This window comes from Agelaius phoeniceus, chromosome 2 (genome assembly GCF_051311805.1).
Source record: "Agelaius phoeniceus isolate bAgePho1 chromosome 2, bAgePho1.hap1, whole genome shotgun sequence".
NCBI classification, from domain to species: domain Eukaryota; kingdom Metazoa; phylum Chordata; class Aves; order Passeriformes; family Icteridae; genus Agelaius; species Agelaius phoeniceus.
Genome location: NC_135266.1, coordinates 74,019,828 through 74,035,794, shown reverse-complemented (window position 1 = coordinate 74,035,794; position 15,967 = coordinate 74,019,828). Strand labels below are relative to the sequence as shown.

Below are 15,967 nucleotides of genomic sequence, written 5' to 3'. Positions count from 1 at the left end.
TAGCTAACAAAAAATCAAATTATCTTGAAAAGTCAGATCTCTTTAACAGTATAAATTACTTAAATTTGTGATACTTCGAAAGGCAATTATAAGTACTATGAGCCAAGAGTTAACATTAAGTGCATTTCCCTCAGCTATCAGTGTCTCTGTGTTAGGCCACCACAACATTTTTAAGTTACTTGTCTAATGTGTAAACCTTCAATTGTTAATGCTACACAATTAAAGAAACCATACTTCCAATACACCTGCACAACCCCTACCTACAAACTGTACTGAATTGTGTCATTTGGCCCTCCCTGCAGTAATGTAACAGGTATCCTTCCTTTTGCAAACACACATGGAACCTGTCACACAGCATCTAGGGAAAGACTTTGTTTCTGCTTAGCACTTAATCACACAGCCACAGTACAGGAAAAAAATCTAATAGCAATTACATACCAAATAACCGAGATACACATTTGCAGAATCTGTCATCTAAATCACAACATAAAAAAATTTAAAACTGGGCAGTTTTAGTGCATTTAGTAATTAAATGTTGAAAGCAGAAATTATCGCTGAGAAAAGGCAAGATACGGACAATGAGAAGGAAGATGCAATTATGGATTTGAAGAAATAACAGATGGCTGGAAAGATTATAAAGAAAACATAGAACCAGAATAGAATCATAGAATCATTTAGGTTGGAAAGGACATCATTGACTTCAACCTCAGACTAATCACCACCTTGTCAACAAGACCACAGCACTATGCCACATCCAGTCTCCGCTTCTAGGAATAGTGACTCCACCACTTCCTTGGGCAGTTTGTTCTAATGTTTGATGACCCTTTCAATGCAGAAATGCTTCCTGATGTCCAACCTCAACCTCCCCAGTGCAACTTAAAGCTGTGTTCTTGTCATGGTTTGATGCTGGTGCAATGCCACGACACTTCTCTTGTTCTGTCTCTTGTTGCCTGGCAGAAGAGGCTGACCCCACCTGGCTGCACCCTCCTGTCAGGCAGCTGCAGAGAGTGATGAGGTCCCCCTGAGCCTCCTTTTCTCCAGGCTGAACACCCCCAGCTCCCTCAGCTGTTCCTCACAGCACTTGTGCTCCAGAGCCTTCCCCAGCTCCGTTGCCCTTCCCTGGATACGCTCCAGCCCCTCAATGTCTCTCTTGCACTGAGGGGCCCAGAACTGAGCACAGCATTGGAGCTGTGGCCTCAGCAGTGCTGGGTACAGGGGGACGGTCACTGCCCTGCTCCTGCTGGCCACACCTGGCTGATCCAGGCCAGGATGCCATCGGCCTTCTGGGCCACCTGGGCACACCCTGGATCGTGTTCAGCTGCTGTTGACCAGCACCCCCAGGTCCTTTTCCGCCGGGCAGCTTCCCAGGTAGCTTTCCCCGAGCCTGAAGCGCTACATGGGGCCGTCGTGACCTATGTTTTCAAATTGCATTTGACTATGCCTTGAGAATACAACAGCAGCGCTCGCCCCCAGGCCGTCAGTGTGTCCAGCAGCACCCTTCCATGGCAGCGCACCGCTCTCCGCACGGCAGCCGAGGGAGAGGCGGGCGGCCGGCGTTAGCCCATGCTGCCACCTCGTGGGGACCCGCCCGCCACACACCGGGCCTCCCGCTCCAACTGCACCGCCAAAAGCTAGGGGACATCGGTAGTGCCCTCTGCGCACAGGCACAAGGTGTGCCTTCCTTCCAGGATAATTACCGCTTTTTTAGGAATGATTTACCGAACTGCCCGCTTTGTCTTCAGATTTTCAGAGTGGTGTGAGCGCAAAACTGAAGAGACGATGTGTATATTCACTTATTCTTTCAGATACAGGCTGACAGAGCTATAAAAACCCACAATATATACATGATACATAACCTGTATGCACGTCTTTATAATTCTTTGTAAAGACATGGAGAGCAGAATGTGAAGCTGTATTTTTTTTAATTTTTACACAATTAATAATAAGAAAACTATTACTTCGGAATGTGTTATTAACTAAAATATAAGCAAGAATAAGCTGTCTTCCCACCAAAGAGCTAATTAGGCCAATATAATTAGCTAATTAGCTCTTCTTATAGCTAGTTACACTGTTTTTCAGATTATCATGTTCTGCTGCTTTAACATTGCATTCAGACCTCTAATCAAGCCAACCTTCCTATCATTTCACTTTCTCTGCTACATCCACAGCAGGTCTGCCATCACCAATCCTACATTTTACTCCTCAGCTGTTACTCATTACGATCTTAAAAAACTGTGAGTTAGATTTTAAATGGGAATTATCACATAATAAGAAAGATGAAAACAAAATTTTGGGTGTGCAAGTCTGCCCTCACCTTGGAAGCAGAGGAAGCAATTTCCAAATTTAAATACATGTTGAGGAAACACCTGAGATTTTAGCTTCATTGCAAAAAGTGATGGGAGAATCAGAATGACTGGTATTCACAGAGCAGGAGAAGGGGGTTTAGTTCTTATGGATAACATGGAGAGAGATGATTAATTTCTTCCCATCTGAGGGAAATCAGTTTGAGGATAACTTCTGGAAAGTTCCACCCCTCACACACAGATCAGGTTCATTCAAGTGTAGATTAAAAAAACCCCATGCAAACTTGTTTGATTTGGGTGTTTTACCAAGAATGGGTGAGGCCCTACTCCATAAAATTGTGTAATTTTTGAACTGCGTTGCTCCTCTCTTCATGCTTTCTTCCTCATTACTCCTGAAAATCTTCTCCTGTCCTTTCAGCATACAGGACTGTAGTCTCTCATTTTTTTGACTCTTTTCCACGCAAATACTGTTTGCCTTGGCCCCACCAACATCCTGTTATTATGAAATAACATCCTGTTATTACGAAAACTTTGAGTAAGGTTTGTGTTTCAGCATTCCCTGTGCCCACTATCAGTAGTATATCCTTCTTGATAAGTTTTGGTGGCTTGATAAGCTTTTAGTAACCTTGATAAGCTTTTAGTAACCTTCCCCTGAGCATGTCAAGCCCAAAACCTTAACAGGGCAATTCTAACAAGAAACTTATCTTGTTAACACCTGGACAACAGCAGAGGAAAATCAATGTATCTAATTTTAAAATTTAACTGTATTGCACAAGAGGTGATTAAACAGATAGCTGCAAAGTATCAGGCTACGTTTGTGACAGCCAAAACAGGAGTGGTAAAACACTGCAAAAATATCTCTTGCTTCTTCTGCAAGAGAATGCATGTAGCATAAAGGAACCCCAAAGCCTGGACGTAAGGGCTTCTAATCCAGTGCTCTGGTTTTGCCTGGGGTAGTGACAGTGGTATGGGGCTGTGGTTTGGATTTGTGCTAAGCAGAGCGTTGACAATCAAGAGATGTTTTTGTTGTTGTTGAGCAGGGTTTACACCGAGCCAGGGCCTTTTCTGCTTTTATATTGTCAGGTTTTAAACTGGTGAGGAAGCTGTAGGTGCATCAGAGGCTGGGAGGGGACACAGCCAGGACAAGTGACCCCGACTGACCAAAGGGACATTCCAGACCATCTGACATCATGCTGTGGGTAGAAAGAGGGGAAAGAAAGGAATGTGGGACGTTTGCAGTGATGACTTTTGTCATCTCAAGTTAACATTGTACGTGATGGGTCCCTGCTCTCCCGAGGCTGGCTGAACACCTGCCTGCCCATTGGAAGCTGTGAATTAATCCCTCGGGTTTTTTTGCTTTGCTTATGCACGTAGCTTTTTCTTTCTCTACTAAACTACCTTAACCTCAACCCGCGGGTTTTCTACCTTCCACTCTCCCGATTCTGTCCCCACTCTCGCTGCTGAAATAGGGAGCGAACAGCAGGCGGTGTCCTATCCCAGCCCGCAGGTGCCACGCTCCCGCCACAGCAGGGCCTCCACCATGGGGCACGATGGCGGAGCCACCCGGCCGAGCGCGGCCGCCCCGCCCCTCGCGCCCGCCCGCGATTGGCTGCGGCCGCCTCGAGAGGCGCCCCGGGCCGGTCGCCATCTTAGCGCGCGAGGGGCTCGGCGCGGCAGCGCGGGGAGCGGGCGCGGTGCGCGAGCGGCGGCCGCGCGTCCCTGAGCCCGCCCGCAGCGCCGCGGGAGGGAGAGAGAGAGCGAGCGCTCCTCTGGGGCAGGGACCGAAAACAACAGCCTGAGAAACCGCGGAAGGTGCGAGGCGGCAGCAGTCCCCAGGGATGGGAGTATGTGGGCTGGATTGCAGGCAGGGAGTGAGTATGGGGATAATTGCAGTAGGGAGAAACCATCCTTGGAGGGTACGCGCTCAGGAGGGAGGTGGGAGAGCAGCAGTGGTGGGAGCTGGGAGCTTCCTGCCGTGCCCAGCAGTGGTGGGAGCTGGGAGCTTCTTGCGGTGCCCAGCTGTGGTGGGAGCTTCTTACGGTATCCAACAGTAGTGGGAGCTTGGGAGCTTCTTGCGGTGCCCAGCTGTGGTTGGTGGGACGGGGTGGAGCAGCTGAGCAGTGCAGGGCAGGCTGCTGGTCTGTTCCATTTAGATTTGCTTTTCAAGGAAGAAATAGGTGTGTAAGAATCCAGTACAACATAGGTGTATATGATATGATTTCTGTGTCTATCACTTCCATTTTGCTCCATGCAAAATGATGCAATCCTCTCGTATTGGCTCAAGTGATGAACTGGGCTGCGTTGAAAGGTTGAAAGTAATTTGTCTCCTTTTTTTTTTTTCTTTTTTTTTCCTTTTTTTTTTTTTTTAATATTAGGCACCATGAGTGGAATGGGAGAGTTCTCTTTGTTGGGTGATAGTAATAGAGAGCTTCCCAGAAGTCGAATGAAAGGTGTGAGGTATGTCGATTTAGATGGTGGCTATTATTATTATTATTATTATCAAGCTCTGACAGCGCAATTACCAGGAAATAGAATTGAGAAAATGTAGGAAGTAATGTTTGTGTTCTGCAGTGTTGTGAGACCGTTATGTATGTGAGTAAAGTAGTCAGTTTATGTAAAGTTTCGGTATTTGGAGTAGGTTCATGGAAAGAGCCTTTTTTTAATGCAATTTGTTATGCTGTTAGATAGTGTATCATACTGATCTGTATGTATTTTGTACAAATTAGCTCTGTTGATTTATTCAGTATGTTTCAAATAACTATAATGAATGTGATTAAAACTGATTACATAACAATTTATTTGTGCCGGTTCTAGTTACCTGAAATACTGCATGCCTAGCAGATGTAGTATCACCTTTATGTATGATGATGTACTTCCCCAGTTAAGAGAGGGTGACAGATTTTTTGTGGTGTGTTTTGTTAACTGCAGCTTCTTCGTGAAGTCATTTGGTAAAAGCTTAGCTCTGGAACAGCTGGAAGTCAGAATTAGTTTCTTACTAATATTCTTGATGTTCCTAAATCTTTACTTTTACCTCTGAAGGCAGTGTGCTAAGCTACTAGAAGAGCATTTTACAGAGCCATATCAGAGAAATGGTGATTTGTGTCATATGTCTAAAGCTCTCAGTGCAGAAGGTAAGTCTTTTGGATCCTTTTATTTCCAGCAGTTTTATTGTATGCACTACTCACTATTAATTTTCATTTTATATGATCTGTTAAGGACAGTAGATGAGCTGCTGGATTTGATTAACACATTGTTTATTTGCTACTTACCAGTAGTTAGCAAGAACAATCAATTCCTTTTGATTCCTCTCTGGCTTCTTTTCTCGATGAAGTGATTGTCAAGTTTGCTCTAAAAGAAGCCTCATTTTTCTGGGTTTTTCTGCATGAGTAACTTTTTTCCAATAGTTGAAAAATTGTATGGGATGCGTAGTATTTATGGGTGTTTATTAAGCCAATTTCTTTCCTGTACTTAACTGTGCTTTTTGAAGGTCTGGGATTTTTTGCCTTTTTTCCTTTTGTATGGTTATCCTGTACTGAATGTAGTAACAATATATATAACTAAAGATAACAGATAATGCCCTAATCAGTACATGCAAGTCAGTCTTTGTAATTCTCAGCTAAGTTTTATATCTATCCATCTGGATTTCTATTACTAGCTCTTAAATTCCCTTATTTTAAAAAGTCAGGGTTCTAGTTCCTGTTGACTTGCTGAATACTATTTAGAAGACTACACTGGTGATGGTGTATTCCTTTTGTTTTATGGATTAGGATGCCCTACAGGGGTGGGTTTTTCTGTGCTTGCTTTTACAGTGTTGCACGGTGATGGGAAGGATGAAGACACTGATTTGTTTTGTTTCTCTTCTGCAGAAGTAAGTTGATCTAAAGCTTTAAGTTCAGTAGTCACTGGGGTGGTGTGAAGTAGCAATTTTATAGGAGCTTGTGAGTTTTCATGAGAGTGATTAAAGCAGGCTCAGGCCCCCTGTGTGTTCAGGGTCTGTGCTTTATGACCACCTACATCCCCAGCAGGTGCTTGCTTGCGTTTCTCATTACACAGTGTTGCTGTGTAGTGCACATCAGCTGTTCAGAGCCTGGGTTTAGGAGGGTGTGCTTTTACAATTCTCATTAGTGCCCCTTGTTGCCAGATCTGTTCCACCCTCTTGTGTGCACACAGTGTGCAAGAAAGCTACTCATTAATATGTACATTTTCTGTACATAAAGATTTAAAAGATACTAAAAAAAACAACTTCACTTTGCCTGGTAGTGCGTCAGTGTTGAGGTTTTCTGCATCTTAAAAAAATTGCCTTGTGCATGACTCTTGTGTGTTGTGGCATGTTAATGCCATTGTTTCATTGAAATTTATATTTTGGACAAACATGAAATGCCTTTTTTTCCTCTTATGAAATTCAGGTTTAGCATTTATTGCAAAATACAAGTGAGTCAGATCTTTGGCATTTAAGCCCTGAAATTAAGTCTTACTGAAAAAGTACATTGTAGAATCTGGTTCAGGAATCAAGTATGTTATGAGTTTTGCATAATATGATGGGGAAAATACTGAGTGCAAACAGGAAGTCAGGATTCCTTTTACTAGGAACACTTTTTATTTATTACAAAGGTGCACTGATGGCTACAGATGTTCCACTTTGGAGCTCTTTCCTCAGACCTCCCCTTGTACAATTCAGCAGCACTTACTTTGAAGCTCTGTCTAATTGAAATGGTGGGCAGGGGTGGATACTGAAGGTGAAAACAGGTTTATAGAATACCTTTCCCTGGGATTTGGCTGTAAGCCTGTGGTTTAACTTGTTTTCCTTTTCCCCTCTAAATTTAGGACAGAACGGACTTTAAATTTGGGCTGTGTGGCAGCAGCTCGGAAAGACAAGCAAGGTAAACCTTTAATAAATCTTTTCATGTCTTTAAATGCCAGCCTGGGAGAAGACTTGACCAAGTAAGTGGTTCCAGACATTTTCCTTGGGCTGATTTTTCTATGTGTCCTTTAAACTTCACTAATGTGTTGTTGGTATGAGTGTGTGATACTGTGGGAACACATTGAGTACAAGTATCATTTCATTGAGAGGCAGCGAAAAACAAATTGGTTTGGCTTGAAAATGTGTGAAACTGAAAGTTTAAGCACTGTGGTAGATGGCTGATAAGGGTTCAGAGGGAGAGAGATCTGCTGAACTGCCAGGCTGTGGTGGGAAGGACTCACCTGCTGATCCTATTGCTCCTTCTGTTTCGATAACCAGTCACAGCCATATGAAGATTATGCCAGCAATATTCTGTGGTCTTGTCAAATCTAAAGTACATTCACTTGTTTATTTGCCCAGTCAGTGTGAACCTGAAGGAAGTCTTGAAGTGGCTATCTTCCCTCTGCAGTGTTACTGCTGTGGAGATTGACGTTCATGCAAATAAGGATAGTCCCACAAAATTCTTTCAGGTCTGCTGCATAAGGAACCTGTTCTGAAAGGAAGATGTAGGAAATTTATCTTCTGAGTTTGGTGCATGTAACATGCACTGCTAACCTTGCCCAAAGTGAAAGATTTCATGTCTGGCTGTCAGTCTCTGCAGCAGTGTTCTCCCAATGCTCTCACCATTGGCCAGACGCAACAAACTGAGCCCCAGAAGAACAACACAAGGCTTCCTTCCTGGAATAAGGCTGCTTTATGCTCACTGCTTTTGTGGGAGTCTTGTTAGCTGTTGCAGCAGAGCAGCTGGAGGTCATCATATGATAAAACTTAAGAGCCTTCCTAACAGGTTGCCAGTAAATGGTTTTGGTGTCATTGGTCATGTGTTCTAAAGATTTTAACAGTAACAAATGAAAAATGAATCCTGGAATATTCATAGTCATGCATTTACTCTCACTGAGGATAAGAATCACTACCAGCTGCTAAGGTTTTGTTCAGCCTTGCCAAAATTGTCAAATGAAAAATAGCTACATTTAATGGGATTATAGTAAAAAGGAGATATTTTTTAATGGGGTATCTGCTATATGTGTGAATTTATTTGTTACATAAATAGGTCTGTATATGTATTTAATGATAGATTTTGAAATACTCTTGTGAAGTATTTGTAGGAAGTTTGGTACTTTATTTAAAATGCACAGGTCTTTTCTTTACAATTTTTTGTTTGCAGGCCCTTCAGTCACAGTGTCAAAGAGAAAAATGTTCAGTACCCATTTTCTTCCAACGGTGGGCTGAGTGACGGATCAGCTCTAGCTCCATCATCTGACATGGTGCGTTAACATGGAATTTCCTTATATTTTCACTTGGTTTGGTATATGCATAGTTAATAGTGCACTTTGTAAAACAAAAACTCTGCAGCCTTAACAGTTTCTTGCTACTGTTCTGTCTTACCATAGGGATGTGCAGCTTCACTGTTCATAAGATAACTTGGCAAAATGAGTGCAGCTCAGACTCCTCAGTGAGATCATAGCTGAAGACACTTAGGTCTGTCCAGCTGCTGTGAAATTATGTATTTTGAATTTAGCTTTTCTTAAAAGATACCCCAGACTTCACAACATTTGAGTTGGGCGCTTCTTTATTTGTTTTTAAATTCAGGGCATCTGCAAGGCTTATGTTCACATCCTTAAAACAGTAATTCAGGGCAACGAGGTTGGTGGACAAATGGACCTCTTTACATTCTGTTAAATTTCCTAACCTCGTCTTTCTAAATAGGTTTGTGAGGTTTTAGACCAGAAAACATAGGTTGTGGATGTTTTAAAGTGACCATAAAGGAACTGTATATCCAGTGCCAGTCGTGTTTTCTTCTGTGGAGATTGTCCTGTACACTGACCTTACAAATGCCTGATGTGATTTCTTAGGTAGTTTTGTTACAGTGCCTGTTAAAGTTTGAAAATGGTTTCCTTGTATTGGTAAACTACTGGAAACTAGCTACGTTTTTTGAGGGGTTTTCCCCAAGTGATATTTCTAATTATTTTTTGTTCTAGGCTGCAGTGTTCCCATTTTCAATCTTCCATGTTTTCTTTTCTCTGTATTAGTAACTTTCTTTTGCCTTTTTTTTCATTTACTGTTTTAATTTGGTTTATGTGAGTATGCAACTAAATTGTCTGAAGAAATAAATTTAGCTCTGTTTCAGAAATACTACAGTGGAAATGTTGTCAGTGAAATTCAGGTGAGCCAAGTGTTTTGTGCCTGATGGCCATTATGGAGCTGCTCAGAGTCTTCACGTAGCTCATCAGTCATCCACATCAAATGCCTCTGTCAAAATGGCAAATGGTTGTAGACCCTCTTGCCTTTTAGTTGTGCAAGCAACTTTTATGTTCATTGGCAAACTTTTCCTTTAGGAGAACAACACTGGGCAAGATATTGATGAAGCTTTGGGCATAGCTGTTAGTAATCTTGGCCACTTCTGTGATGCAAGCAAGGTGGGTGAAATTTAGTTAAATAACTCACTAAATAATCAGTCCTCTCCTAGACTGGAGGTTTTTGTTGTGGGTAGTCACACATTAATGCACTATTTAAATTTGTTTTTCCTGTCTTTGTTTTGTCTTTCAACTGTTCATGTTCTTTCTGTGAGTGCACACTTAAAGCCCAGGCTCCAGTCTGAGAAGTAGTCTGCAAAGGAGTACACAAGCCTGTGCATAATTTAAAGTTAATAGGTCAATACATACATTTAGCAGAACCATATGCAAGCCAGTCTTTAAGTACTAAGTTTGTGTTTCCTTGGATCAGGGGAAAATTCAGCTTTTGTTTTTACTCTAGCAGCTAGTCTAACTTTTAAATTCTAGTGTGCCTCTTTCTGCATTTAAAGTTGGAAAAGATGTTATGAAGGCAGCAGAAGTAAAAAATGCAACAAAATGTGCAGAAAAATGTAAATCAAGTAATTTATATGCACAGTATAAAATATAGGAAGAATCTTAAAATACTAGCTAATGCTGTTAATAGGTTTTATTAATTACCTTTTTAACTTTATCAATGATAATTAATTTATTTAAACTTTAGCTCTTCTTAAATGTACTGTAGAAAAGCTTGCAGTTCTGTCTTTGCCATCTATTTGTATTTTACTTGTAAGACACACAGTATAGAAGTATTTAATGTTTCAAAAACTTAGTTCTGGTAAATGTGGTGGGAAGTGTCAGTGAGGCCTGTTCTCCATTACTTTCCAATGGCAATCTTTATGTTAAGCAAAGCTATGTTGAATTCCTAATTCATTTACTAATAGCATATTGTAAAAACTTCCCATTTCAGCAGCTATAATATAATAATGCATGGGTATTATAATACCAAGACTGTGGTCTTGTAACAAGTTTTCAACAAAGACTGAGAAATTGCCAAAGCAGTATTGCACTATTGAGGTTGCTTTTCCCATGGTCTCTTCAGTAAATGTAACTGTAGTGACAAAACTGATGTTTAGCCAGAGGAAGATTTTTTTTAATGTTCCCTTTATGCTCACAATGAGTTTTTAAAATCAGTAGAAATCTCAGCATGCTGTTATCTGTGTATGGTGCAGGTTTGAAGGTCAGGTAAGGAAAGTGAGACATTGGGCCCAAGACCTGTGTGTTTCTTCATAGACCTAAAAGCTTCAGTGGGGGATTCAAACAGTGCCAGCTGACTCCAGGTTAGAGAAAAAAGAGGGTTGTAATGAGCTATAAGTGGTTTAATGTAACTCTATCTGCTGGGGTATCCATCACTGTCTTACTGTTCATTGCTTCTGTTCTGAATTTTAAAAGTAGTAGTAATAGTATTGTGAGAGTAATAAAATAATAATGAAATAATGCATGTTTATTCGTACTGAACAAAATAGGTGCTGGAATACTTGGAGTTGAAAGTAAAGCATAAAAAAGACAAAGTTACAGAAGCTGCAGATAGAACACTTGATGAACTTATTACTCTTCTGTCAAGGTAGTAATCTAGTTTTGTAGTATGGCACGGGTGAGTTACTTTTACCACAAACCTTGTCCTAATTCAGGTGAAAGAGTAAAATTTTGTTTAGAATTTTCTCGTAGCAGTATTTCGTAGTACCTGTCTTTTATTTTTACCCTTTCATTGTGGCATCTTGGAGCTGGTTTAGCTTATGCTGCCTCTGCTCTTAAAAGGATAAGAAAAACTACTCATAATGTTAATTTTCTGAAAAAGCTCAGTTTTGAGGTTTTGCAATACTCTTATTAGTGGATGATAAATTTTAACAGCAGGGATAGCAGGGGTTTTTTTTATTTACTTCCTGCACACTTTCAAGCTGATAAAAGCACAGGGACACTTCATTTCTCCATTTTCACAAATATTTATGTCTTCAGATTGGGGGCAGAGAGGTGTTAAAGCTCAGGTTTCCAGAAGAGCCTCTAAGGGGGATGGTCTTTAATTCTGCCTTAGTAGAATTAATTGTAAGATTCAATTGTTTATTTTTCAGTTGGATGTGTTTGGAAATATCAGGAGGCTGAAATGGAAGAGTGCTCCAAATAGTTAATTAATAAATATCTTCTCAGTGTGACCTCCTTAACTTTCATGGTCCCTCCAATTACAGAGTGCATTTCCCATGCCTGTACTTCTCACTGTTTGGGGGAGATGATCCTTGTGTGTGAGATGTATCCACTTTGTAGTGTGTGGCTGGCAGCTGTGTGTAACAGTTCAGATTTGAGTCTGTGCAGCTGAGTGCGTTTTAAATTCTATGAAAAGTAATGTTTTTAACACAGGAAAAGGAAATCATTCGCAGAATTAAAGGAGAACATCAACAACTACATTTCTAGTATTGCAAAAACAAAGGAAATTATTGAAGAGAAGAAGAAGCACTTGACTGGTGCCATTAAGACGGCAAAGGAATTAAAATTTTCACATGCTCTAAGAAACTGTTGTGATCTCGCTCAGGTAGTAACATTCTTGCACTGTGAAATAATTTATTTTTAAGGAATATATTAAAATTTGGATTAGAAGTTTGTGGTCCCAGTTTGCTGATTTCAGTGCTGACATTTTGGGGCTGTTATATTCTTAACCTGCTTCTTCACAGACACAGAATTTTTATTTGGTCTTAGTCACAAGTTACAGTCGGGTGACTGATAGGAAGCCAAAAAAGGTGGTTCTTACCTTGAAGAGTTTGGCATCTGAAACAGGAAATGGAGGGGGAGGATAGGAAAACTGGCACAGTTCTGGTCAATGAAAAGGTGGTGTTTGGATCAGTTCAGTTTCTTAAGCCTTTTTTTATTCCAGAGCTCTTCATCCTTCTCACTGAACTACTCCAGTATTCATAGCCACACTCACTTGATCCTCTTGGTCCCAGGCCTTTACTTTTGTTCTTTCTCCCCATCATATCTGCTGTTCATAGAAATCCATGCTACCTGCCATGCTGTATCAGAGCAGAGGTCCATCTTCTGAAGTCTCTGGCAACAGAGAGGAGAGATGCTTGGAGGAAGCATCCAAGAAACTGGGGAAGTTGAAGGTTGAGGATTTTAGTATCAATAGGATGCATCAGGGTCATTACACTGAATGAACGTGACCTTATTTTGTCATAAGATTGTGGAGCATCTTCTTTAATGCCATTGTAAAGCTTGTGGCAATGTGCGTGGGTGTGTACATATATGCATTGTATGTACATAGGCATAGGTTGTGGCAGTGAGTTCCACCTTTTACTGTTTAAAGTGAGGTTTATGTAAAAAAGCTTCCTCTGTGATTTCAAAATGTGCCACTCAATTATTTCATTTGGAGCCTTTGTAGTCCTTGTGTTGAGAAAAGGAATGAATAATTGGTCTTGTCATTCTTTGAAGAAATGTGCTTTTTCAGAATCGCCTACCCTGCATCTATTTGTCACTTTCCTGCTGAAGAAACTGGGTCTTCTGACTCAGAAAAGACATCTAGTTGTTCCTTTTTTTCTACCATTTACTTCTGTCTCACCACTGTGAGTTTTTTAGGAACTGGCAGCCACCACTCTCCTCTCATAGGCCTGCCTTTTTACTTAGAGATCACTTTCTCATTAGATATAAAAGGAGTATCTGACTTTTGCTTCTGTTGGCATGCTTAGATTACGAAATCCCAACCATTAAGTGTTAATAAGGCAAGAGGCATATTTGAGAATTGGCTGTTGGGTAAACTCTTGGGGTTTTTACCAAAAAATTTAAGGTGTCATGCTATAGATAATAGGTGCTTGTATAACTTCCTGTTTAATGGAAGCTAAGATTGTACTTCTTCATTTCAGATTATTTATGACTTGAAGTTGCCAGTGGAGGCTGAGCTCTCAAGAGTGAAGAATTTAAAGGACAAAATACTTTCAAGGTAAATGACTGGAGTGGGAGATACACAGGGAGGTAAAAAGAGGCGTGGGTTATCTTAATTACAAAAACTGTTCATGGGACAATTAAACAGCAGAAGTTGAGCTTCTTCACTTGCAGTTGCCTGAAAAACTACTGCAGGCATAAGTATGAACTCTTCACTAAAAGTAGGCAATAGCCTTTATGTGAGGCATGGGGGAGAAAACACATACAATTTGCTGAAATATAGGCAAATACATGTGCACTTTAAAAACCCTTGACAGACTTCTGCCACTTCTGAAATCCTCCTTTCCTTACAAATAGAAATAAATTGGGAGAATAAGGGCTTAATTACTTTTTTAGTGAGTCAGTTTCTGACCTTCAGGAAACATTAAATGCTTTTTGGACTGCTGGTGTCTAAAAAAAGTTGTGGAAAATCCCAGTTGCCATGCTGTCCTCACTGGAAGCCACTGATGATTTCTGTAGCAGAAGTGAGTAAGAAAATAGGTCACAGCTGAGGTACACCTGACCCTGTGCAACTTGGTCATAAGGCTGGCCAAGAGTGCTGCAGTTCCTAGTGCATAAAGGCCACACTGGAAAATGATGGAGGGACAGGACAAAGATGGTGCTTCCTTGGAACATCTTGGGGCGGGCCCCTGTTGTATTTCAGGATGTGGAACCTCTCAGGGAATAGAGTGGGGGGTGTAATTCTGACTGGCACAGAGAAATGAAGCTGAGCAAGTTGATTATTTACATGCTAAATGCAAACAATTTTTGTAGGATCACAGAATCATTTAGGTTGGAAAAGGCTATTAGGATCACTGAATCCAACCATTAACCTAACACTACCAGCTCTACCTTTGCCATATGTTTAAGTGTAGTGTCTACATGTCTTAAATCACAGTCATAGAATGGTTTGGTTTGAGTGGGACCTTCAAAGGTTGTATAGCCCAAGTGTCCTCCAGTGAGCAAAGGCATCCTGAGCTAGATCAGGTTCCTCAGAGCCCCATCCAGTCTGACCTTAAACCTTTCCAGGGATGGGGCATTTACCACCTCTCCAGGCCACTTGTTCTGCTGTTTCACCACTCTTACTGTAAGAAACTCCTTTTATCTACTGTGAATCAACATTCCCTTAGGTCAAGGGGTAATGGTTTTAAACTGTTGCAGGAGGCTCTAGAAAACTTGTGTGTGCCTGTCTTTCTGGAGGGTGCTGTAAGATCTCCCTGGTGCCTTGCCTACTCCAGGCAGAACAGCCCCAGCTCTGTTAGCCCCATGCCTCCAGGGATGGTGACTCAGCCAACCCCTGGGTGGGTTGTTCCAACATGAGACAAAAATTAGGACCCCTCTTGTCTTGTTAGTTGCATTCTTGAGTTAGAATATGGATAAAGCAATCTATAAAATCCTCTTTTAGAAAACTTAGGCCCTACCTACCAAGTCACTGTTTTGAAGATACTGTCAGTGATGAATGGCAATTTCAGAGATGCCTGTTTAAATGCATAATGGAAAACTCTCCCAATTTAAAAGAAAGCTGAAACATAACAAAATCCAATTTTGTTTTCATTGGGAATCTTTTTGAGAACTTCAGCTGAACAGAGGACAAAGGAGACCTGATAACTCTAAAGGCATTATGTACCTTGTGCCACTCCAAAATTACACCAAAGGTGAAAAAAACCACAAGTAGGAGGTGCATAGAAGTTGAGACACATGCTGTAGACATAAAATGTTGTAGAAAAAAGAGTGATACTTTCCTGAAGGGGCAGTGGGAGAGAAGCCCAGACAACTGTTCAATACTACTTAGATTTTGGTTTTCATTAATTAAAACTTGATAGAAAAGCTAAGGCATTTATTTAAGTTACATTCACAATTCCATTAATTTAAATGTAAAAGTGCTTAAAAGATTTTGCTGGTTTTCATTGGTAAAGAAAATAGTTAATAATGTAGCAATGAACAGTAGCATATATTTTGGACTTGAGTTACAGTTTTGTTCTTTACAAGGGAAAGAAAATTCTTTGTGCAGAATAATATATTGAACTAAACTGAGTGTAGATGAGAAAAGTGGGTGAATGCTGCAGTACTCTGTGCATGAGGGAGAAAGCATAAGACAAGAGTTTTTAAATATGAACATGAAGATAAATGAGCAGCCAAATCTGGTTTTTGTAGGAACAAATAAACTGGAGTAGGTAATTAATCTTACTTTGCCCCTCCATGAATATTGTGCTGAAAAACACCATAGGTCTCAAACTGTCAAAGTGATTTAGGTATTCTTGTAACTCTCTATAATATTTGTTGTCTTCTCTTGAGATTGTTCCTGAACACATTTGAGATTACATCTTCATTAGAAAATTTGGGAGACATTAAACAGGGAATGACAAGGAAGTAAGTATTTTTTTAATGAAAGAGAATAGGTGTAGTAATTTACCTGCTCTAGTAGTTATGTTCTTATTGGAAACTGTAGGTGCTTATGGAATTCAAAATAC

At 40.7% G+C, this 15,967-nt stretch overlaps 1 protein-coding gene across 1 annotated transcript in view; it reads left to right on the top strand.

The window, feature by feature from the left end:
• Positions 1-3,968: 3,968 nt before the first annotated feature.
• The window catches only part of RNF17 (ring finger protein 17), a 40,900-nt gene continuing 28,901 nt past the window's right edge, over positions 3,969-15,967 (top strand). Inside the window, exons 1-11 of the mRNA XM_077174701.1 lie at positions 3,969-4,115; positions 4,679-4,760; positions 5,343-5,434; positions 6,113-6,171; positions 7,128-7,183; positions 8,429-8,528; positions 9,600-9,680; positions 11,060-11,157; positions 11,946-12,117; positions 13,439-13,515; positions 15,792-15,866. Coding sequence (XP_077030816.1) covers positions 4,684-4,760; positions 5,343-5,434; positions 6,113-6,171; positions 7,128-7,183; positions 8,429-8,528; positions 9,600-9,680; positions 11,060-11,157; positions 11,946-12,117; positions 13,439-13,515; positions 15,792-15,866 — 887 coding nt within the window. The 5' untranslated portion in view covers positions 3,969-4,115; positions 4,679-4,683. The remainder of the gene's footprint in view (positions 4,116-4,678; positions 4,761-5,342; positions 5,435-6,112; positions 6,172-7,127; positions 7,184-8,428; positions 8,529-9,599; positions 9,681-11,059; positions 11,158-11,945; positions 12,118-13,438; positions 13,516-15,791; positions 15,867-15,967) is intronic.